Source organism: Sceloporus undulatus, chromosome 4 (genome assembly GCF_019175285.1).
Source record: "Sceloporus undulatus isolate JIND9_A2432 ecotype Alabama chromosome 4, SceUnd_v1.1, whole genome shotgun sequence".
Classification (NCBI taxonomy): domain Eukaryota; kingdom Metazoa; phylum Chordata; class Lepidosauria; order Squamata; family Phrynosomatidae; genus Sceloporus; species Sceloporus undulatus.
In genome coordinates this window covers 166058852-166084412 of record NC_056525.1, presented here as the reverse complement: position 1 = coordinate 166084412, position 25561 = coordinate 166058852, and the positions used below count along the sequence as shown (strand labels likewise).

General features: G+C 39.9%; 1 protein-coding gene across 2 annotated transcripts in view; it reads right to left on the bottom strand.

Annotated features, from left to right (window-relative positions):
- EXOC2 (exocyst complex component 2) overlaps positions 1-25561 on the bottom strand; it is a 97932-nt gene that overhangs the window by 37219 nt on the left and 35152 nt on the right. For both annotated transcript variants that reach the window (XM_042462642.1, XM_042462641.1), the window contains exons 11-18: positions 21880-21998; positions 11748-11873; positions 10293-10417; positions 7390-7458; positions 5541-5698; positions 4835-4956; positions 4310-4371; positions 1035-1115 (exon numbers count right to left, since the gene is read on the bottom strand). In XM_042462642.1, coding sequence (XP_042318576.1) covers positions 1035-1115; positions 4310-4371; positions 4835-4956; positions 5541-5698; positions 7390-7458; positions 10293-10417; positions 11748-11873; positions 21880-21998 — 862 coding nt within the window. The remainder of the gene's footprint in view (positions 1-1034; positions 1116-4309; positions 4372-4834; positions 4957-5540; positions 5699-7389; positions 7459-10292; positions 10418-11747; positions 11874-21879; positions 21999-25561) is intronic.

The window sequence follows — 25561 nt, the reverse complement described above, 5'->3', positions numbered from 1 at the left end:
CGATACACACAATGCAAGTGAAATGGCTACACAAGAAAAAAGAAAGATCTTTCATCCTACATTTGGTCATGACATTTTATTGCCAACCTGAAGAATTTCTGCGAACCCACTAAGCAGAAAGTAAAAGGAAGTATTCTCAGAAACTACATTTTTTTCATGCTGATGTTTTTCAAGTATTCTATTATGGACAACCTGATCTTATGAATACTCCACAATGGTTTCAGGGCACCAGTCCTTACTAGGGTTGTCAAATGGTTAAAAAAAATGGCCTGAATAATTTGGAGGCTCCCATTTCCCTTTCCTACAGCTATGTGAGGGTGGCACCATCTGGCTTTGTGTTTATTTTGTGTGTGTGTGTGAAGGGGGCGCGGTCTAGACTGTGTTAGGTTCATCTTTGCTAACATCACATACAGACATACTGCTTGGTGACAGAGAACTAGTAGTGACATGTAGCAGCTCAAAATCAGACATGAACAGAATGTTTTCTGTATCTCTGTATAGGTGAGCTTCACTCTTTTACCACTGGGATGCAATCCTCAGGTACCAAGTTTCATGTGACCCTTTCAGAAGCTTCTGGGAATGCTATTATCAATGAGATCAAGAATTCATGGGGTTGCCATAAGTTGACTGACTGGTGACTTGAATGTGTGCAAACATACACATACATGCAAGATGGACATGCCTTATTTACGAGGCTGGTAGTGTTTCTGGAGAAGTATTAGCTTGACTTATTATTAGGCATGCACACATCCAGTTTTGAGGAAAAAATAACTGAGGGGAAAGGTTAGTGTTTGCCTCTGCAGCAAATTCAGTAGTGCTGGAAGCCAAGTGTGTATCCCAGTGTGCTCTTGTGGAGGTGGGGGTGGCTGCAAGACCCTTGGAGGCTGCCCAGTCCCTAACCAGAATATTGGCACTTTAATGTAATTCCTTCTGTTTGTTCTAAGAACATATTTATTATTCAAATTCAAAAGAAATGGTGATGATTTTAGTGTCTTCTATGCTATTCAGATCCTTGGAATTTGACCCATACTTACACTTGTCTCCCCAGGTTTGCATTCCAGGACTCCTTTAAGTGACTGCAGAGAATGTACAACACACTGCTCAAACTGGGATGGCTGAAAGGAAGACAAATAATTTTTTAAAAATATAAAGTTGAGATGATATGTATAAAAGCTAAAAACCTTATTTATTTATTTATATTTTGACCTATATCATGGGACCTTGAGTCAGCATACAATAAGACTAAATTACCATATACAGTATATTCATCTATAAATTGAGTAATTTATGCCCAAAAGTTGACCCCAAAATCCTGGGTTGATTTATATATAGGTTAATATGGTAATGCCAATGATGGCACCTCATTCCGTGACAAACACACACACATACATCTTCCTCCCCACTTTCCCTTCATGTCTGGGAATGGGCTGCTGGATACAGAGAAAGTGCAGGATGATTTTTATTTCTATGGGAGCAACAGCTGATCCAGTCACAAACATACACACACACCTTCCTCCCTACTTCCCCTAGTCCAGCATGCATGCGCACATACACACACTTTCTCTCCCTGCCTGCCTTAGCTCCTTTTACATTTGGCTTTCCCCTAACTGACTCTTCACTCCCGTCTCCTCCTCACCCTCTGTGAGAAGACAAGCCAGTTGCTGCAGACAACTCTGGAGGGACCAGGAATAAAGAGCTTCCATTCTGGGGAGAGTCTACTGTAAAAGCAGGTTTCTTGGTGGGATTGAAGAGGCAGAGGGCACCTGTGACTGTTTAACCACACTCAAAGGAAAAAATGGCTGCAAATGGGGCTCTTTGGTGCTTCCTCACTGTAGAAGAGAAACAGCCTCTGTCCACTGCCGGGGAAATGCTGAAGAGCCACCATGAACCTGAGGAGCCTCAAAGGTTTACCCTCAACTTATCCATGGGTCATACCAAAATCCATAACTCTGGCCCCAAAACTTGCCCTTGATATATACATGAGATCGACTTAATAGTCAAGTTTACATAGTAATCAGTTCAAAATAGTAAAAAATAATTAATCAGACTGAAATATTTTGAATAATTTAATAAGGTAAAACACAACAGTTTAAATAGTTTAAACAGCATACACATGCAGAAGTGAATGAAATCAATTAGATCTGAAAGGCTTTATTTAAAAACAACACTGCTTTACTTGACATCAGAATAACACCAGCATTGGTGCCAATTAGGCTTTTAACAGAAGAATATTCCACAACTGGGATGCCACAACAACACAGAAGACCATCTCCTATGTCCTTCCACAGTATACTGTCCATGAGACACAGGCTGCATCTATAAGAGGGCTGTATCCCAGCTCCATTGCATAGTATCCCGACCCTGGTTTGACCCCTATATTGCCACAGATACTTGTTTTAATCCAAACTGAAATCAATTTGGAAAGCCACTGGGGACTCCTATTATGTAGCCACACTGGTGCATGAGGGCTTTTCTACTGCGTGTATATGCTTGCCATATTGGCTTATGTTCAGTCAGATGACTGCAAGAGCTATGGAGTTTGTTTTTGGATTCCCACCTCACATGCACATATTCACATATTTGCTTAATCAAATAGCCTTTCTCTGTTTTCTTGTTCTGATTGCCCACCTGCACTTCTATAAAATGAAGCTGGTAGAGGAGGGAGGTAAAATGCTGATTTGTGAAAGTGAAATAAGTGTTTTCACATTGGAAGGAGAGGAATGTTGTGTGTTCCAACAGGACTGGATCAAGGTAAAGATGCAGCAACAGAGGAGACCCACTCCAGCAGGACTCAATCCTTTGATATGCTATCTATTAGTTAAATCTCTTTATAAAGCCATACAATTTCAGTAACAATACCTGGTTCTGCTACTCCTTCAACAACACTTTGAGATAGACAATGGGGTGAAACAGACAGGCCATATCAAGTGGATTAAGAAGCAGAGCCCTCTCTTCAGTCCATCTGGTGCCATTCAACCTTGGAGGGAGAGATGCTGGCCCAGCTCCATCGGGCCTGGCCAGGACTAAGAAGCTGAGCCTTCCCTCCAGTCTATCTGCCTCAGAGGGAGTCCAGTCCAGGCCTCAGAGGGAGAGAAGAACTGCTGGACCTGATCCCCTTCCCCACTGCCATTCCCTTCTCCTTTTGTGTCATGTCTTTTTAGATTGTAAGCCTGAAGGCAGGAAACCATGTAATTAACCATTTGTAAGCCGCTCTGAGAGACTTTCTGGGCAAAGAGCGAGGTATAAATGCTCTAAATAAATAAATAAGTGGCTTCTGGCATGCCTCCAAAGCAGCTGTAAATTGTGCTGAAGCTGCACTCTGGACCAGAGCAAAAAGGAGCTGGGATAATCTGACTCCTGGCAGTGCCAGTTGGCCTCTGCATCCACAGCCCACCTTAGGGGCCAGTCCATGTGGACCGCAGGGTTCTGACCTGCTTCTGGCCAGAGTGGACTTGGGCCCTCTTTCATGCCCGTCTGTTTTGGCCCTGAGAGATAGTCACAGTTCTAATGACACACAACGAGCTTCATGACTACGTGGGAATTCAGACCCAAGTCTTCCTAGTTGTAGTTTGATACACTAGCCATTAAAGAACTCTCCCTTTCCTGATATGTATAAACTCAAGTGCATGCAAATGTATTTGCTAATATTCATTCTATATTAGCCATGTTCCTATCTGTACTATCTCACCCTTATTTGCCAACACAAAATGACTTGAGCACATACAAGAATTAAAATGGGGTGCAAGAGATATTTTCACAGTTTAGTACAAAGAGAAATGACATAACTTTCCTCATGTGGTTTACATCTGCCAGTTATTTCACCCAGAGGATAAGGCTGAGACAAAGTTATAATCTTTACATTATTTTTAAAATTTATTTTGTATTAAAGATTAATAAACAATTTTACAATGTCATAATAGGGACGTAGTATAGATTATTAAGGCTGAAATTTGCAATTAAAGCCCACAGACAGTCTCAGGACTGGGTGAGGTTCTGAACTCAGGACTTGCTAGTCAAATCCTAATAGAGTATGCTCTGTACCATACACTGTCTGTCTGTATGTGCCTTCAAGTCATCTGTTAATTTATAGTCACCTCATAAATTTCACACAGTTTTCTCAGGCAAGAAATAATCAGAAGTAGTTTCCTTCCTCTGAAGTATAGCCCACACCACCTAGTATTCATTGGCAATCTCTCATCCTGGTACTGTCCAAGGCTGACCCTGCTTAGCATCCAAGATCAATGGGATTTTGTATCTTTAGTGTATTTACGCCAATTTATACAATATAGTAATATAGTTATGCACCCACCAAACAAGTTAAGCCTTCATTATCCACAATCCAATCTTCTTTTTCAGCTAATCTCTTCACATCTAGAAAAGGAGAAAAGGTTTCCAAATTGTTATCTTCTCATCAAAAAGAAACCACAACAGTTATCATTCTCTTCAGCTGTAGCTACTTGTTATCTTATATTGCTATGAAAACTTTTTAAAAATCTGCAACAGCTTTCTATGTATTAGGTGTATTAACAGAAAAGCAGCCCCATGAGTTTAATTACATGTATAAAACATATTAAAAATACTGTGTGTGAAACAATTCTTTTAAGATATACTGTTTATACTCCTGTACAAGTCAACGTCATGTATAAGTCGAGGGAAGGTTTCAGGGTCAAATCCTGGATTTTGATATGATCCGTGGACAAGTCGAGGCTAAAACTCAGAGGACTATAAGGAAGGATGGAAAGGGGGAAATGCAATGTTTAGAAGCAAAAAAGAATAGGTGCCTGCTAGGACTGGTATACAAATGAGGAAAGATATAAAAATTGTATCCTACTACCTTCAGCTGTATGTTGTAAAGTAGTCATTATACAACGAACTCTGAGTTCGAAAATAAGATCCTGGATGATCTGAAGCATATCGTTTGGTATTTCAAGAGCAGCAAGAGATTCATAGCTAAGCCTAAACAATACAAAAACAATTAAAATAAAATTATACTTAGCCTATAAGTTAAAACCAGCCTAGTTGTTTTTTAAAAAAAATACAATCAATCTTGTTTCTCTAGCACATCAACGCAACAATCTACATAACTAGTGCAAGTAGCACCTGGTCTTATGAAGGTAAAACTGCTTGAACAATGGAATAAATGGATCTGACTATCGTTTTAAGGATGAAAAGACACTTTTGAAAAAAAAGCAGATGCTATGCCCCAGCGTAATGCGTAAAACATAGTTTAATGTGGAATTCAGATTCTTAAGAGGTGTAATTATTCAAGCAAGAGTAATTATGGAGTGTTTATGGGGAGTGGCTTTTTTAAAAGTTTCTTTATGACACAGTTTACTGTGACACACACTGATATTTTCACTCCTCCTCATTGAGGTTATGAGGTCGGTAGCAAGCATGAAACCACCCTCAAGAAAACTTCCCTAAGCGGTTCAAAAAGAGCATTTGTAAGTCTATTCAAGATCTAATTTAAATCCCATGATAACAAAGCTTAATAAAACCTGCTGCCCGGACAAAAATCATACATTAATCACTGTACTTACCTAACTGTCTCAATAACATGAGGCAACCACTGGCTAGAAAGCTCAGACTTCATTTCCCAGCCACCATATTCTCTGAGCTCATTTTCTCCAAGGCTGAACGGAAGTAAAGCACCACGAATCAATTTGACCAGGGATTTCATCACTTGCTGAATCATAGTCTAAAACAACAAAAGGAAAGAATTGACACCTTGTACCAAGAAAGATACAAGAAAGGTAGCAGGCAGTAGGAAGAGAGGAAGACTGCATACTAGATTGTTAGAGTTAATCAAGGAGGACATGGTCCTGAGTAAACAGGACCTGAGTAGAGCTGTTGAGGATACAATGTCTTGGAGGTGTCTCATTCACAGGATTGCCATCAATCGAGGTCATCTTGAAGGCAGTTAACAGCAACATCAAGAAATGACACACTGTTAAATATTGACATGCCTGGCAACACAATCTAAGTTACAGGTGTCAAAAGGCAGCAACTTTTCACAATTGTACAGATTCACCCTTTCCTATAGTCAGATTCTGACAAGTCTATGAGATCAGTAACCAGTAGTTTGGTTCTGTGTCCTCCTCCTGACTCAAAAGCTTCAGAGTTATCTACATATGGGGCAGTTAAGTTCCCTACCTCAATTTCTTTCCCTGCACTTCCAAGAACTTACCCACACTTTTCCCCAATATTCTCTTTTTCAAATCTGAAGAACAGTTCCTTTACAATATATGCCTTGCTATGAAGCAAACAGCTTGGTCTATCTAAACCAATTAACCCTTGTCTATTTCATCTAGGAAGGGATCTCCAAGATCTTAGGCAAATGTTATTCATAGCCCTACTAACTTTTGCCGTGTGCTCTAGGCTAAATTTCAAAGGACGGAATTGGCAAAATCACCTCTGAACATTCCTTGCCTAAGAAAACCTATGAAATTCATGGGGATGCCATAGGTCAACAGGCAGCTTGAAGGTGCGTGTGCGCGCGTGTGCACACACACACATATAACACTTTTGATTAATTGAAGCTTATGGATAAGTTAACTGGCATAATGGGAACAGAAGTACTAGAATCAGCTGTTGGGCATGTTTTCAATCCTACCATTATCTCAGGAGTTTGTGAACTCAGTTTATGAGACAATAAAAACAAGAGAAGAGGTTACAGAAACACAAACAATGCTTACAAATGAGGAGTGGGTGGAGCAAATGTGGGATATTATTAGACCGATGAATATGATTATAAAGTGCAATCCCAAGGCAACTGAAAGTAGCAGATATTCAAGTAAGTAATCACCTATAATAAGTTATTCAAATTCAGGGAAAAGGGGGAATTCAAATAGGGCAGTTTGTATTATTTCAGGAGTAGGAACTTTTTAATTTTTCCTCCCTACATCTCTCCCACAAAGGAGGACCAGAATCTATTCCCAGCTGAAGCACTGTGCAGCTCTGTAAGCAGCGCCAGGACAGTTTAATTCCTTTTTCAAATGAAAACAGACCAAAATAGACCTATGGATTACAGGGCTTCCATTCCTGAGTTATCTGAATAGGCTTTGTATTATGTATCAGGTTACTAGTCTTTGATGCTATTGGTGAAGCGCTAAATTGCTCTACTTATTCCTAGTTTAAAAGTGTGGTGCAGTTGGTTGAGCACTGGACTAAGACACCAGGATTTGAATCTTGGCTCAGCTTATAGTCACCATCAGCCAAGTTTGGTCTTGCAGGGGACAGCACCCTGAGTACACAAGTATTTGGACACTACCTGCATCACTAGTCAATTTCATTATTATAAACAATTTAAAAATCCACATGACAAGTCTTCAATTATTAAAACAATGCTGCCTTCAAAAGATCAAGATGGGGTGTCTACACCTGACTTACCTTGAAATCATTTTGCTTTTGCCTAGCATTCTTCTTTGATCTTTCCATTTGGCCTGATTTTTCAGCAGTCTTGGAAAATGTAAAAATAAATGAGAGTTAGTATTGATATTCAGGCCTTGTTCCCACTATGGTTTAAATCGGATCAAGATTTTAAATGATCCGGTTCAAACCATTATGGTTCCCACTCAATTTGAATCACTGAAGCGATTCAAAAAGGGGGGGGCATGGTTTTTACCCATTTTTACCTATTTAACCCACGTCAAAAAGACTCTGGTAAAATGGGTTGTTTTTTGGGCTGAATCGATTCATTTGGGAAATGAATCGATTCAGCCTACTGAATCCCTGCAACTTTCTTCCAACCTCTTTCCCAGCTTCCCCGGCTGCGGGGAGGCCGGGAATGGAAGAAGATGGTCACAGAGCTGGGAAGCTTAGGAAAGAGGTCGTCAAATGGAAGAAGCCCACAGGGAGACTGAAGGAGGATGCAGAAGGCTGAGGAGAAGCTGGTGGCCCAGGTAAGGAGAAGCAGGGGAGGCAGGGAGGCCCGTGACAGGGGACATGGCCAGGCCTTCCCACTACCTTTGTGCTGCTCCTCTTGTTCCGGTGCAAACATAGTGAAAACCACGGTTATTGCTGCACCAATTTCTGGATTCGGTCACAGAAACCGATTTAGCAATAAGTGGGAATGACCCCTCAGTTGTTAGCCACTGGCACGAACAAACTGGCCTCTCTATGAATTCCATTGAGCAAAAGTACTTGCTTTGAGCCCGACTTAACAGAATTTGGAATAAGAGATAAAAGAAAATGGAAAGATAATTTCAACAGCTTAGGTTAAAGCTTCAGCTGCTTTGATGAATGAAGCAAACAGAAAATACTATCACATTAACATGCTTTTAACTGGTTTATCTTAGATGAATCTTTTAGAATCTCTATGGGACTGTGCAGACCTAAGGGGCAGCCTGCAGCCACCTCTATCTGTGTCGGATCAGGGCTGCGGAAACTGCATGCCATGGCCCCAATCTTTCATTTCTGTGCAGCGCCAGAGGAGCACTGTGACTGTGCATGCCATGTGGAGTGTCACGCCGGCCTGGGGGTGGAGTCGGGAAGTGCATCATATGGATGTTATACACCAACTCCATCCCCAGGCCAGCCTTAATGGCCAGTCTGTTGAGCCCCTCTGTTTCTCCATGAAGTATTTCTAAATAACTAATTATAGATGTTTTTATAGCTAAATCTATTGTTAACAGTAAATATAATGTAATGAATGACTTGACACCTAAAGAAGAAAAGACATCATAGCAAATTTGAAGAGGAATCAAATGTGGAGATAAGACTCTCTCTATCCATATAAAAGAAAAAGAAAAAAAGTTTGATGTTTTAGGACATGATTTATATGGACAATACTGAAATAAGTGCAACACATCTCACATTTCATATGTCATACATAACACATTCAAAATAAACTTGAAAAATCCTATTTACTATATAACAATTCTTTCCACTTTCTAAAGAGCTAATCAGACTCTGCCTACTAACACTCAATGTAAGCACATACTGTAGCATTTAAACATTTCACTAAAAACAGAAAGCTGGTTTAACTGTTTGCACACTTTGTATATTCTAAATATTCTGTTAAATGTGTTGCTCTTATTTCCTGGCTACAATGTGCAATCGTGGTAAATCAGAGTAATGGGGCCAGTCAGTGGATTTCTCTACCTTTGTAAACCTCACAGATACTAGAACAATGAAAGGTGTATTGAAAGTAAAGATTTTCCCCTTCCTCCACTAGTTTCACTGACTAGGTTAACCCCTTCCTGTAGAGACGTCTGTGGTAAGTCCAACGGTTAGATTTTGCAGATTTGCTTCACATAGCACAAACTTTCAGTTTAGATACATACTATTTAAGTCTGTTGAAATACTAGAGAAATCTTTAACTGATTTTAAAGATCACCTTTATTATTAGAAAAAAATAAATCACATAGCTTCTTTATTACTGTTTTTCCCATGTCCATCCTTGCTCACCACTTTCAGAACTGAATTATGTTCCAGTGGCTTTTTGTAGGGTTTTCAACATAGTCTCAACCATCTTTTAGATTAATAAAAAATGGAGGCTAGCTATAAAAACTATGCACAAGTAAAAGAAAATCAAGACCTTGATTCCACATCTGTTCTTTCCTAGTTATTGTGTGTATACTATTTTTAGGTTCAAAATCTTGTAGTACCTATATATGTCCGATATGTTGAAGTTAATGGGCACCTTTAAAGTTCAGACTTCAAAAAATTAAGTGAACAGTTCCTTCACTCAATGAGGAAAAAGCTGTCTCCAGGCTTTGGAAGGACATTGGCAAGAAATGCTTTGCTATTCATGAAGGACAGGAATTCTTCTTCCAGGTCCTCATTTTTCAGACAGAAATACATAGTTAACAACAGCTGTGGTTGATGTTTACTGCTGATCCACCACAACTTGCTCTCCCAACAGGTGGCAACAACTGCTTAGAAATAGCTGCTACTGCTGAAGGGGGTGAATGGTGACAAGCTAATGAAGAAGAGGAAATAGGAAGATCTGTTGCTAGCAGCAGTGTAACTACCATCTCTGTGTGAGGAGAGCAGAGTGACTGAGTCACCTTATGGCCACCAAGAAAGAAACAGAAGGAAACAGTAGTAGCTCAAAAGTGAATGGTGGCATGTGCTGGGCTGCTGAACCAAACTATTCCCAGCACTTCCTTAGGACTTCACAAAGCTTACCATCTGTTTGGCTACCAAAAGGGAGTGGAGAGAGAATGAACTTTCTTGATATGTTAATTTAAAGAAAACCTGAATAAAAGAGCAATTGATCTTATGTTTCTCACAGAATTCCATATACAGTAGCTGAAAGCACTAAAAGATATGGATGCAAAAAGTCATACTTCACTAAAGAGGCTCCCATTCACATAGGAAATCCAGAGTTTCCAGAAGTTGGGTAGCTGGCTCACTACAAGCTTTGTCAGCTTTTCAACAAATGCCACTTGTTGAGGTGCTTTAAATCTCCATGCTGAAAATGAATCACAAAGTCATGAGTTAACTTCAAAACAATTTAAAAGGAATCATTTCTAACTGCTGATCAGAGGAAATGCAAAAACCTATTAAACATACCAAATAATATTAAAATAAGACTTTGCCCATGAGGTCTTGCTTTTTGCGTCGGTTTAGCAACAAAAGATGGCAATATGTGGCTCTCTAAGTTCAATGGGAGATCAGCCCAACAATATGTGAAGTTACACATTATCCACTTCTGCTGTAGGCAGCTCAAATGTGTTCATATCAAGAAGAAAAGTTTGCTGACAACCAACAGCTTTAACTTAGGCCCGGTACAGATGGACTGAATGTGCTGTGCTGGTGGAGATACTAGGGTTAGGGACCGCGCACCAACCGCATGGTCCCTAACCCTAGCATCGCGTGACGGCCGAGTAATGGAGGCATCCTGTCCATACAGGTGCGGCCATTTTGACGTAAGCAATGTGCAGCATCGCATGTCACCGCGCGCTGTTTACGTCATCAGTGTGCCAGTGGCACACTCGTGACGTTGCTCTGGCAGTGCAAAAAGAACCCAGAAACACTGGGTTCTTTTTACCCCGGTGGGACGGCGCGTGGTTTGAGGGCTGTGCCATCCCTCCACAGTTAAAACGGGCGAATGCAGACTGCCATTTCGCGGTGGTCTGTACTGCTCCTTAGCAAACTAAAGGAAGTGATTTCCTTAGCTTCTCTTATGTTTTACAGTTTGGTTAAAGCATACTAAAGGAAGGAGATAAAGAATTAATGAAGGTAATAATAACTGTAATAGCAATACTCAACATTTAAATAGCTTTTTATTTAAACTACATCACAAGAATATTTTATAGTAATTCTTACAATGGAAAGCTGAGACTTAGACCCGAAACAGACAAACGTAAAAAGCCGGCTTCTGCATGGCTTGGGTGTGGCATTTAGATGACACATGCCCCCAACCTGGGCAGAAGCCATGCCAGGGTTGCTCCTGGGCAGCATAAGGCAGCCCAAACCTGGTTCCAAAAGGAGCTGATCTTTTCCATTCCTTGCAGCAGTCCATTTGGGACCACGGCAGGGAGTGACATTGGGGCTGCGATGTGTGCTTGCTACAGTCCTGCGGCACTCCTGGGTGGAAGCTGTCTCTGGCCATTCCTTCCTTCCTATCTGTTCTGCCCCTTTCACGGAATCAGTCTCCTACCATTCTATTACACATCTAAAGGACATAGTCTTTGTCAGATTGCAACTCATTTTCTCAAAAAGCAAAATAAAATAAAAATAAAATAAAAAAGCACATAATAATAATAAATAATAATAATAATAATAATCCCAGCACCTACTTTCATCACGACTGGACTGATTGCTGCTGCCTCTTTTCAAAGAAGCACTCCGACTGAGATGGCCAAGTGAAGATGGACGTACTTCATTGTCTAGATCCATCATGGGGCTGTGCACTAATGGATTGCCTGGATGGGGCAGGGGAGAGAATGACCCAGTTGTTATCATTAGGCATATGCTAATTCTGTGCTGCATGAAAACATCCACCATAATTTGAAATCTACAAGGACAAACAGATGCAATTACAACTGCCCAGCCAAAACGACTTTAGTACATTCCAGTGAGATTGTATATACTTCTTATATCTGACTGAGGGAAAATAAAACCATGACTTGCAGATGTAATGTACAGAGAACAACTATTTTCTCATTATGTCCACACTTAAGCAAATATCACTGTCACAACCTACATTCACAAAGCACCAGTGACACCTATGCAGCCACAACCCACACTGCAATTCCAAATTTCCTACACTTCCCAGGTAATATAAAATATATAGCATTTGAGCAACTTGAAAAATGTCGCTATTTGCAAAACAAAAGCGTTATTTGAATAATCTGGACTGGATGTCATGAATGGGAAACAGATTTTATTTCTATTCATTTTTATTTCAAGGAAAAGAAAAAAGAAAAAGAAAGCCTCTGTAACAGATAAAATTACTACTGATCTAGTTATCAAGTTTGGATCAATGTGCACTTGCCAACAGTTTGTGTCTAATTTTCTATTCTTCCACAAGGTCATTTTGACTCAAACTATTTCAAATCCTCTCTTCACTAATACCATCTCAAGAGTGAGTGCCTCTCTGCAGGACTGAATCCATCTAACAGTCTGCTGCAGGTTCCTCAGCTGCACCGGGCTAACTTTCTTGCCTGGGGGATATATTAGGAAGATACTTCAGGCTTTTTGCAAGCACAGCACTCTGCAGAGAGAGATGAGGACCAAACAACCATCTGCAAGGAAAGGAGAGGAAGCCTGTTCTGTCTGCCACCTCTTCTTCCTCTGGGATTCTTTCACCACTCATTCACCATCTCAAGAGTGAGTGTTTCTCTACAGGACTGAGCCCAGCTAATAGTCTGCTGCAGGTTCCCCAGATGCACCGGACTAGCTTTCTGGGGGGATACTGGGGGGGGGGGACTGCTGCCAAAGGGGAAAGACCTCTTCTATTACTCCCGGCAGGATAGAGAACTTTACCTGCTCACAGATTGTTATGAACTAATAGATTATTCTGAGTGGAGGAGAGATGCACTACCAGCCAAGGGAGGGAGATAATGGTAGTCAAAGAGCAGCCATTGAAGTTATAAATATAAAGAGTATTGGGAGATATGAAAATGGGAGTCAGTTACACTGGCTTGGGGCTAGAGTCTATAATAAGGTATTAGTTATCCCCAAACTCCTATCCCAAATAATCTGGATAGCCATGGCAACAATCCCCCTGGGCTGAAAATGCTGGTGCTGAATGCCATTCAGAACCTGATCCTGGGGGTAACTAATACCCTATTATAGCAGGTAAAGTTCTCTTTCCTGCTCAGGTTCGTAGTTTGGGGGTTCTTCTGGATTCAGCACTGAGCCTGGAAGCCCAGGTATCAGCAGTGACCAGGAGTGCTTTTGCACAACTAAAACTTGTGCACCAGCTGCACCCATTCCTTGAGAAGTCAGATCTGGCCACGGTGGTACATGCCTTGGTTACATCCCGTCTGGATTACTGAAAGGCGTTCTACGTGGGGCTGCCTTTGAAAAGTGCTCAGAAACTTCAGCTGGTCCAAAGAGTTGCAGCAAGGCTGTTAAGAGGAGCTGGCTACAGGGAGCATACAACTCCCTTGTTGCAACAGCTCCATTAGCTGCCAGTCCATTTCAAGGTACAATTCAAAGTGCTGGTTTTGACCTATAAAGCCCTATACAGCTTGGGTCCAGGCTATTTGAAGGACCGTATCTTCCTGTACGAGCCCACCAGAGTACTGAGCTCATCTGGAGAGGCTCTTCTCTCTATCCCACCAACCTCCCAGGTGTGTTTGGTGGGAACAAGAGAGAGGGCCTTCTCAGTGGCTGCTCCCAAGCTTTGGAACACTCTGCCTAGAGAGGCCAAGATGGCATCATCCTTACTATCCTTCCGACACCAGGCAAACACGTTCCTGTGCAGTCAGGCCTATTAAGCTGAGAAGAACTGGGTTTTTAATGCCAGGCTATACAAATTGTAATGGTTTTATTTTAATATATTATATTTTAATTTATAACTGTTTCAATCCTTAAAATTGTTTAATTGTTTTTAAACTGTATATCTATGTATTTTAATATTTTGTATTGTTTTTAAATTTTATTGTTTTATACTTGTTTGCTGCCTTGAGTCCCTCTATTCAGAGAAAGGCGGGATATAAGAAAATAACAACAACAACAACAACAACAACAACAACTCCACTGTGTCTGCCAAATTTCTCCTGGCCCAGATCTACTACCATCAGTGAACTGGGCTATGGAAAAATTTCTGGAAGCAACATTGTGTAGAAAAGTAAGGTTGGGGTAGGTGTCACTGCCCTTAGTGTATGCTCATTTTCACTGGAAAACAGAGCCCTCCCTCCTGCTTTATATGTGAACAGGAAAGAAAAGTGACAAAATATATGTTTGCTCTCTGTCCATGTAGTTTAGCCTAGTCTGGCCAGATTAGTTCCTATCACTTCTGCAGCATACAAGCTTGCACGGGAAAACGTAAGAGACAGCTATGATCTGTTCATCCAGAAGGAACTGTTATTCAACCTAGGTAAGAGGTCAACAGCAACAATGCAAACAGGCAAAAATAAAATAAAAAATCCCTCCTAGGCATCAATGTTGCAAAGGAAAAAGTAGTAAATATATTTTGCAAAATCACCTGAAAAACACATCTGTTCCTGCAAACATATTTATTGGGAGCACAGACAGTCAACCAATATTTGCAGAATGACTTTAATTAAATTAGTGTTAACCTAACCTCTCTTAAACAGGAAAACCAAATCAATCAAGCAAAAAGGAAAGCACAATAATTATGATTTTCCCCCAACCCCAAATTCACAAGGGTATTCTATAAACCTCGTTGAAATTCTAAATGCTTTGAATTATTCATTTTTACATATATACATGGTTTTGGCTCAGTATCTTAAACCTAAACCAAATAATCTGTAAATTTCCTTAAATCACTAGATGAAAACAGTAAGATAAAACAAATTTATCCTGTTGGCATGGGAACTTCCAATCATAAAGTACCTCGTCATACATTAAAATTACACAGGCTCTCTCTCTCTCAACATATACATACTAAAAACAAGCTGTAGTAGCTGCTTTTAAATAAAATTTTCAGACTGACCAAATTGCACTGCACATTTCAAGAGGCAGCTACTACTTGTAGAAGAGAGGGCTTCTCCATTTTGAAACATATTTCTTATTTATGCATTACACAAATCTTTTAGGCACTGCATCAAACAGAAAAGGTTCCTTGCAATTACATTTTTTTCAAAAACAATGTACACAGTATACCGGCAAGAGTTGTTTCAGAAAATATACACTAGGTGGAAAAAATGATACTTCTATAATATTAGTTAAAAATCCTCATCTGATACTAGATGGATACAATGAGAAAATGAAACATACCAAATGGCTACTCCAGCACACAACCCCCATCTTCACCAATGGCTTGTTTATTCAGCAATAACAGAAAACAGGGCAAAGAATACTCTCTTGTTCCACTAGAAACCACATCATCAGTTTGCAGTAGTACCAGGAAAAGAAAGTTTAACTTGAAACTAATTTCTTAATTGGTTGTCTAGCATTACAAGAAAGTATAACACAGGAGTAGAGAACTACAACAGCATATATACCCTCAGGACTAATGAACATCTGGAGTACATTATAAAAGCTGACTTTTTTCCAAGTTGTCCAGGAGATAGCGCTTCAAGACTACACATTGAAGCCTGGAAAAGAAAAGGCTCTGGCACAAGCCAGAATTCAAAACCTTCTCTCTGAATAAAAAGTGTAAGTGTGGCCCTCTAAAGCTGCACAATGCTATTTTAAGTACCAAATATAGCTGCAAGGTCTATCTCCACCCTGGAAAAATGTGAGAATTTTTTTTGTATTGAAACTAAACATTAAAAACATTCTGGAAGTATACAGGTAGAATGTCATAAAGGTTTGCAATATAATGAAAAATGATCTTAAGCAATGTCACTGTATAATTGTTATAAGTATTGTCTTTAACATTTTGGTATACTACTTAAAATGGTATTTATAGGGACCACAATTTATTATTATATATTATGTTCTATATGAAAACCCACTGGGGGGGGAATCACATTTACACAATTCACCTTAAACATATTTGCATGCACTATACAATAAACTTCAAAACCATTCCTTTAGGATTAATCTGAAATTAACAATATACTAATTTCAAGACCTTTTCCACTGTCCTCAGCAGTTTTTTCAACGTATCAATTAAGAGTCTGATTATGTAGAAACTTACCATAAAGGTCTAATGCTCTCAGACCATTCAGACCTGAATTTTTAGAGCAGAATTGCATATAAATTTGGTTGCGATTTTATTTTTTTTCCAGAACATTTTTATGTTGTATCAATAGTTTAAAATGTCTGATCAATCTATCTGTCTTTACATAAAAAACAACAACCCCAAAAACTTCCAATTAAGTGATATTTTGCTTTTAGAAGAAACACAGTTCATTCTTATTTGATGATTTTTCTTATTTTGCGTGTCTTGATTTTAGTATAATTTTTTTCTTATCCATAGAAAAGAAAATTTGCTAGATAAAAGAAAATGAGATGGCAAAGTTATGTAATGGAACTATGTGATTTGTATTTAAAGTTTATGGAACAGGTCCAGATGTATCACAGTGTCATAAACCAGCAGTCTTTCTTCTTGCTTTATACGCCATACAGTGGGCTTGCACAAAGGCTACAACAGTTGAGAAGAAACACTGATCTATAGTTGCTGGATTCTCTGAAGGGCAGCAGACTTCCTTACCGCCCTTAAACACCTTTGAACATTTTTTCCTGTGCACAGCAGGCCCTTGTCCTGTGCTACAGCCCGACCACCCACTGTTGCTTGTTGACCAAACAGGCAGTGCCTAAAGCCTGCACCAACACAAGGAGGATAGAATTCCTTTCAAACACACCACACAGAAGACTTTCAATTTGCTGAAGAAAGAAATTAAGGAAGTTCCTTTAGGATTAACCTGAAACAACAATACATTTCAGATATGTTGCTTGTTCTTAGTTTGCTCTATATTAAGAAACTAAGACTGGCTACTTATGGAATACATATTTAAAAGGACATCTATTTAAAAAACAAAACAAAAACAAACCTCTGTACATTTACTAAGCATTATGCTATCACAATTACTGATTATTTTCACTCGGCAGTAGAAACATTTTTTGCAGCAAGTGTAAGATATTTTTGTAGTAATCCATACGGAATTTTTTAATACTGAACACAGTAGGCTGGATCCAGGCATTATTGTATTTAAATTATACCTACAGTAATCAACAAAACTAACTTAAACTCCATTGAATTAATGGGACTAATCACAATAAGATTAAGTCTGGATCCAACCCAGTAGTTTTTAATGTATGGGAAATTGATGGGAAATATTTCTAAAATAACTCAGTAGATTTTTCATTAAGTTGCAGACATACAAGTAATTTGTACTTAAGATTGTTTCTGACATACTTTGGTCAGTGCTTTAGGTGAATACAGGTGTCCCCTGCTTTTCAACAAATCACTTTTTGATAATCTGCTCTTTCGACACTATTAAATTATTAGCAGAACCCATTGATTTGACATATGGTTTGCTCTTTCGATAAATATCAGCAGAAATACAGGTATGAAAACTTGTATAGCGCAGTAATATAAGCACACAATGACACAAGAAACAACGTCTACAGCATATAGTACACAGACTGAACAAAAAGACTTTGCATGAAGCTTGTTTTATTTTGCACTGTTTTTTTTCCTGACTCGGCACCATCAGTCTGTGTATTGTATACAGTGGAAGTCGTTTGTGGTGGTTTTGTCTGCTTAAAATACAACACTGTACAGGCATTCATATTTGTGTTTGTGTTTATAGAGTAATATAATGTAATATATAGTAGTATGGGTTCCACATTTCAACAAATTTTGCTTTTTGACAGTGCTTTGGTCCCTACCCTGTTGAATAAGCAAAGGCTTACTGTAATATAATAATGGATGTGCCTTTATAGAAGCTCTGTCTACTCATATAGATAACAGTGGGACTTCTTGGATTTAAGGACTAGGTTCAAATCAAGATCATTCTGTTTGCCATAAATGCTTCTTAAGCCTTCAAAACAAATATTTAAAACAAAAACCAGTCAACTATTGAAAATAACAGCAAGAAAGCATGTAGCAATTTTAAAAAAGTAGCATATCATTATTTCATTATACACAAAAGTAATATTTAGGAAAATAAACACTTGGCATTGTAGCCACACTTCTAATGACACTTCACAAATACCAGTACTGACCACAGACACATGTCACTGCTTTACATATGTGTCTAAGCCATTGCAAAGGAAGACTTTTTGCTGTCCTTTGACCTTGTTCTTGATGCTATTTTTGAATAAGAAATCATCGCCTCTCCCCTTCTAGTATATATCTGTCTATACCTGAAAAACTTTGCAGTAAATATGTTTTAGGGGTTTGCTTGTGTAAACAGGTTGTCACATCTGTTGGGTACAGTTTGTCACTGAAGATGCTGGATAACAAAGCCTCCTTCTTTGATTATGGCTGTAATAAGACTGAAGGTGGGACTGACAGGATCCAGCTATTCATCTGTGCTCTACCTGCTGCTGCTATACATGCAACACAGAGCCAACGATCAATTACTCTGGATGCTATTCAAATGGCTATAGTGAGTTTAGCGATATAAAGTTGAAATTCTGGGATTCAGTAAAAATGCACAGCAATGGTGGAACTAATACATGACTAACTTGTTTTCACAAGTCTTTATACAGGATGGAATATGTCATTAAAATCTGTAGCATAAGGCCCACAAAATGACCAAACACAAGTAGCCAGCATGTAGTTATGAGTTCTGATCTTAAGTTGTTTGAAAGACACAGTAACTGAAACTGGTTCAATCTGAACAGGACATACATAGACAATCATGAACATTTCAACAGAGAGTGGCTAGTTTACAACTACTAGACTTTGCCTAGCCATGTTTTTATTATATGTTAAGATTTGCAACAAGCAGATTTAAAGAGATGTGAGGACCTCAAACATCCAAGATTTTGTTTTTCTTTAAAAATTGACTAAGAAATGTTTTTGTTACAATGATGCATAAAAAAATAAAATATTTTGATAAATTGCTGTATAGTTTTTACTTTCCCAAAATAACTTCTAAGGAGATTTAGTAAAGAGTATATTCAGGTATCTGGTTCAAAAGTACATTCAGGGATTCGACCAAGCTCATCTCCACATTAATGATGATTAAGTTATTTGCATTATGATACCATGGACTGCTGTTGCCTGCCTCTCAAGTCCTCCATCATGTGCAGTTTTGTGGAAGAAACTGATGTATGTTTTAAAACACATCAGTTCAAGAATTAAAGTGACATGTGAAAGAATCACACTGGTTTCAATCTGGTTTAGTGTCAGTGTTTAGAAGCCTATGAAGACAGTAAAAAATAAAGGAACAAAAGGAGGAGAAGTTGTTGATAGGAATAGATCAGAAAAGCAGAATAGTATTCTGGGTATAAGGGAATAGCCGCCTTGATTGTCATGGACAGAGAGGTAGGATATAAATAAAGTTTTATTATTTTTTAAATTATTATATAAGTTCCCTTTTTCTCACTCAAGTCTTTTTTCTAAAAATGTTGCATGGAGAATGCTCAGCAGAGAATATCGAATAACTCATTTTACTGTAATGTTAACAGTTTCGTTTTTAATTTTAAACTTTTTGCTTCCTTCTTATAAACTGGCAAGAACCAAGACATACTAAATTTCTTTGAGATTAGGAATAGTTGCATTTGAAACCAAACTGAAAAAATATAAAAGGATTTCCCATTACAGTTTTTTAAACTGCAGATTATATATAATATAGTTTTAAATATATCAAAACAAAGTAATTTTCTAAACAAACTAAGTTATACACAACATGTTTTGTGATTCTAAAGCAATAAAGTGACTCAAGACCTGTAAAGGTCAGTAAAAATAAGCACTGTGTGTTTTCTATTGACTCTACCAAAAAAATTGTTCAAAATTTCTGGAAAAAATACATTTTTCGGTATAAATAAATAGTTTGTAGTCAGGCTCATCATATTTTAAGAAGGAACCAAGGGAAGAAGATTAGCTGCCTCAAAAACTGTTGAAACTGCTAATCTTATGAAACAAATGTCAAGATCTGTAATGATTAATATTTTAAGTTTTGATATTGCATTAGGGCTTTGCTTGACAGTCACTGTTAAAAGAATATTTCTATTAGGAACAGGGATGTGGGTTAGACATGAAATAGCTCCCAGCTGCAAGAGGCCTTCTTCCAGATGTACTGTATTCACAAGCAATAGAGGAGAACCATCTGCTGGGATAACAAATTGAAAAGGCTTTTTGACACAAGCCATGTTGGTCTATCTGATCAAAGATAGATCGTTTAACTAAAAAAGAATAGAAGTCCCCTAGAAGAGAAGAAAGGGTAAGGATCTGTCTTATTTCTTAGCACTCAGCCAAAGTTTTGGGCAAGCTTGGTGGTTCTAAAAATACATATAAAACTTTGTTACAAGACTAGAAATGAATCTCATACTTTATTTAAGCAATATTGTAACTCAGGTGTCAGTAGTTATCTGCCTTTCTCTCAAAAACAAAAGTTTATAGAAGTGACCAGAACCTGTATGATCTCAAACATGCTTAAGATTAATTTCACACTCCTCCATAGATATACTAAAATGACTTTGTTTTTATATGCTTGTTTGTTGTGTTGTACAATTTGGGGTGATGTGAGAAGTTTGGAGTACTATGTTTCTCACTGTGAGGGGATACAGATAGGTGGCTCCAACACACCCATTTTTGTCCCTCGTCGGTGCTGTGCCAACCCCACAGCGTTGCACCGACGCCGCTTCTGGCGAGCGCCGTTTGTACGCATGGATGCCCACGCATCATCATCGCGCGCCCCATGGGAGCAGGGCACCGGCAAGATGGCACATGGACTCTGCTAGAAGGGCTGGGCATGTATGTACATCCAGCCCTCCGGAGCCCTAAAATCGGCCCTATGATGGCGCTTTTGACTGTCTGTATCGGGCCTGTATGAGGAGGAAAAAAGGACAGCAGCAATCAAAGGCAGATCAGTCATGTCAGGCTACTTGTGTTTTTTTCTACAGACCAGTAACTTATTGCACATCTACCAGTATGGAGACTGTCCAAGTACAGTCAAAATGATCTTGTGCTAATAAACAATGATGTATTTGCCCAAGGCACCTTCTTACCCTGCCTGGTGCTAATGCTGATGTTGTGGCTAATTTTAAACAACAGTTTTGTATTATGTGAACTGGGATTGAAACCTTGCTTATCAACCAAGAAACATAGGCAGGATCAGGCTGCCTGTCCTATTCATGACATCTTTTTAAGGGACGGGATAGTCCGTCAAGTCAAAATAGCTACTTTTTGCATTAAGTAGTTCACACTAAAAGTACTGCAGCTTTATTGACTTAAAGAATGGGTCTGGCTCCCTTGCTTCCAGCACCATGCCATACAAGCGGAGTCTGAAAATAGTTACAGGAGAAGTGACTGCAGTGATCTCCAGTTGTGACTGAATGCCCTACTCACTAGATAAAACAGGATGTCATGATAGGTAGTGACTGGATAGTGTTTAACTGGGGAAAAGGACAACTGTCATTATGAGTGCCTGTACTGGGCAAAGAAAGAAAGCAGCCTGCCTCCTCCTTCTCGAGGTCAATGTGAGAGGCAGGAGAAGCAATTCTGCAAGAAAATCTTGTAAGAAACATGATGTATGAAGTAGCTCCAAGGCGCGCTAGACAGTAAGAATTGGCTGATAAAAGGGTAATCCCTATTTTAAAATAGTATTATAAAAATATTAACACTAAAAATTAGCTTACACTTAAATTTGCACAATGAGGCAACCAAGTTACCTTTCTGTTCTTTAATATAGCTCTCTTTACAGTTATGCATAAGTTGCAGGATCCATTTATGCTGGGCACCGATACATTGCCAGGCTGGGTCTCCATCCGCGTGAAGATCAGAAAGATATCTGTAAAATCATAATATTAAACAAGTGATGATTTAGTTGTGATATCATGCCACATATGGCACATTATTCTTGTATTTCTTGTATCTGTATCCCTTTCCCTCATACTCTGACTTTAGGAAAAGGAGGTTATCTGTGCTATGAATAAAGGTTCTCTATCTAAGCAGAATAGAAAGGCCACCAATGTCAGAGAACTAGAGAAACAAGGGTGGTTAAAAATGCAAACGTTTTGAGCCATTTTCAAAAGTGTCCTACTGACATAGCTTTAACCTTCCAAATACAAAAATGTTTTCACTAGTAGGAACTTAGAGGGAATTTCACTGATATGGAAACACAGTTTCACTGTAAGCATTCTGGTTTTAAAAATGAGAGAATTATCTAGTGATGGCTTATGGAGGTTAAACTTGATTTTTAATTATTTTTTCCCTAGATTGTGCTGATATAGAACCTATTTTTCACCTCACTGCACTTTTAATACTGACTTGCATTTAGGGTTGCCATAAGTCTGGACCTCCAAACCGGGACAAATGTAGGACAAAAGTTTCAAATGGAGGACACATTTTTTTTAATGGAGGACACATGAAAAAATGTGATGGTTTTTAAAAAAATGTTAATATAAATACAGGTTTCTTAGGCATGATCAAAATGGAGGACATTTGGGCATTATTCCTAGACAGATGACAGAAATAGACTTTCCCTTTCTGGCCACCCCCCCTACCCCCATTCCAAACAGCACATTTGGGCATTGAACATGGCTTTACTTAACATGGCAATCTCTTGCCTGTTTCAGAGGCTTATTCCATAACCAAACTCTTTGGGTTTCATACTGAATATGTCAAGGTGGTTTAACAAGAAGTGGATTTGCCCTCGGATTCAACTGTACTTCTCAGAAGTGTGTACTTGGTCAAGGGACTTTGGTTTTTTTCACTGTGCATGAGTTTGTAAAAATCAGAGCAACTTACATTGGTCGTGCCTCAGAAGCTGGTTCATTTCATCATCATCACTATCCTCCTCCTCCTCCTCCTCCTCCTCCTCTTCTTCCTCCTTGTCCTTCCTTCCTTCCTCCTCCTCCTCCTCCCTTCCTTCCTCCCCCTTCCTCCTTCCCTCCTCCTCCTCCCTTCCTTCTTCCCTCCTTCCTCCTTCTTTCCTTCCTCCTCCTTTTTTCCTTCCTCCCTCCTTCCTCCTTCCTCCTCCTCTGCCTCCCAGCCCAGGCCCAAGCGGAGGAGGAGTTGGGTGGCTGCCTTGGCACGCTCCCCCCCGCCCGCGCGCCGAGGCAGGCAGCCACCCACCTCCGCCTCAGCCTCCTCCTCAGCCTCCGCCTCCTGGGCCCAAGGAAGTGCCCAGCGCGGAGGCGCGCCAGGCGAAGGAGGCAGTGGGTGGCTGCCTGCCAGTGTCTGCTGCCTTGGCGTGTGCACGCGCAAGGAGCACCAAGCCAGGCAGGCACCTCTGCCTCCTCCTCCGCTTGGGCCTGGGCTGGGAGGCAGAGGAGGAGGAGGAAGGAAGGAGGGAGAAAGGAAGGGAGGCTTGGAACGGAGGAGGAGGAGAAGGAGGTGCGCCTCCTGCGCACGCCCACGCCCCCTCCTCACCTCCTCGCCACCCTCCCCCCGCGTACCACCTCCTCCTTCGCTTCCAAAAGGAGGAGGAGGTGGGTGGCGCGGCCACATGGGGAGGCAGGGGAAGGTGGGTTGGCGCTGTGCGGGCCCCAAACCAGGGGCTGGGGGCCAAACCGGACCGGGACCGGGAGGGGGCCCCCAAAAGCGGGTTTGTCACAGGGGCTGCCGGGTTATGGCATCCCTACTTGCATTAGTACCACTACACTCCTATGCTGAGATCCAATTAGAAATCTGCCAGAGATTAAAATTCCCACCAGCATTCTTACACCAGCAGGCAAAGTCTGTTCCTTTCCCGGGATGCACAATGCTAGCTAGACAAGTCCTGAGCAAACTCCCAGAACAAATGTGAGGGTTGTGGAATGGGACTGAACCTGGGCATTGTCCAGCTTGCTTTGCACTGCTGGTGAAAGGAGCAGCCTTTTGTCTTCTCAAACCTCCAGTGTGCTTACTGGCTACTCCGAGCAAGCTAGATGGTATCTAGATGCATGTCTACCACCAAACAGTTGAAGTGATGGAGCTGCTCCCAGGTACAATGTCTTTAAAAATACACCAGCATAACACCCCTGATTAGAGCAGTGTAAGTAATGAAAAAGTTTCCAGTCTTAGGCTACAGGATAGGCAGCTGTAAACATTTATTTCTGTTATTTATATCCTGCTTTCCTTTAACAGAACTCAGACTGGGTCACACTGGTTCTTAAACCAGTACTAACTGACTGATACCTCCAAGGCTGCATTGTTATATGCCTCAGACCTGTCTGTAGAACCTAAATTAATCACAACTACCATTACAGATGTACAAGAATGTTAAAAGTGTGGTGGGGTATAACACTTATATTCCAAGCAAGCTCAGTTGTTTTAAGCATCATTAAACCTCACTGTACAGACGCTGATGGTTTTGAATAATATAAATAAAAGGATATAGTTAAGCCAATACACGTTATTTTTAACACTGGCAAGTACTCAAGACATCTATCCTTAATTATTGAGAAACTGAATAAACAACACAACTGCTATATCCAGTCTCTTAAAAGTGAAAGATAAGAAGTTGTGGTTTTCAAATCAAATACCTTTCTAATTAGCATCCGGAGCCTTGGAGTGCAGCCCCTCCCATTGTCTGCTCTGCCTTGCTGCAACTTTCCATTTCATTCCACACAGCTGCACTGCCTCTTTAGGTCCCCACCAACTCAGGGTCGGGGTGGAGAGAAGCCACTGAAACATTCTTTAAGCTCTTGGATGGTCTCCAGTTGCCAAAGCTAGGTGAGTTGTTAGAAAGTGTTTGGCAACAGGTCATTTACTCATTATCCAACCTTGCAGGTTGAGGTTAGGGAGAGGGAGATGTACGCAGGACATTTAATCAAAAGCTTACCCGAGCCCAATCCTTTTCTGTGATGGAAAAACAGACATACTTGCCTTCATCATGTTGATAACATAACACAAATACCCACAGTTTAGGAGGGCCAAATGATGTGATTTTAACCCTTTTTATCCAGGGAGAAGAGCTGTTCAGACACATGAGCACACTAGTTTGCATAACTTAGCAGCATTTTTCTACCCACTCCAAACTGGTGAGGGACTAAAACCATACAAAGTCCTAGTATATAAGATTTCAAGAGTCATCATCATGCTCTTTCCTCAGCAGAACCTATTCTTCTGTATACTTGCTAATATTATCTTTAGTACTGCTTTCCATCAATTTACCAAGAATAGACAAAGGGCTAGCTAGTCTGTAATTTCATAATTTGGGGTTTCAAAACACAGAGAAGAAGCATATCTCAATGAAAATGGATCCTTGATTGTTGCAAAGATACACTATACTTCCCCCAGGGCATCTAAACAGCAAGCTGGATCAAGACAAAAAGAAGAGACAGCAATGTCCAGTTTGCTCCACTAAACTACTACGGCTTACCAGAAGCATGTTGTGACTACAGTCGGCCCTTCTTATACACGGATTTT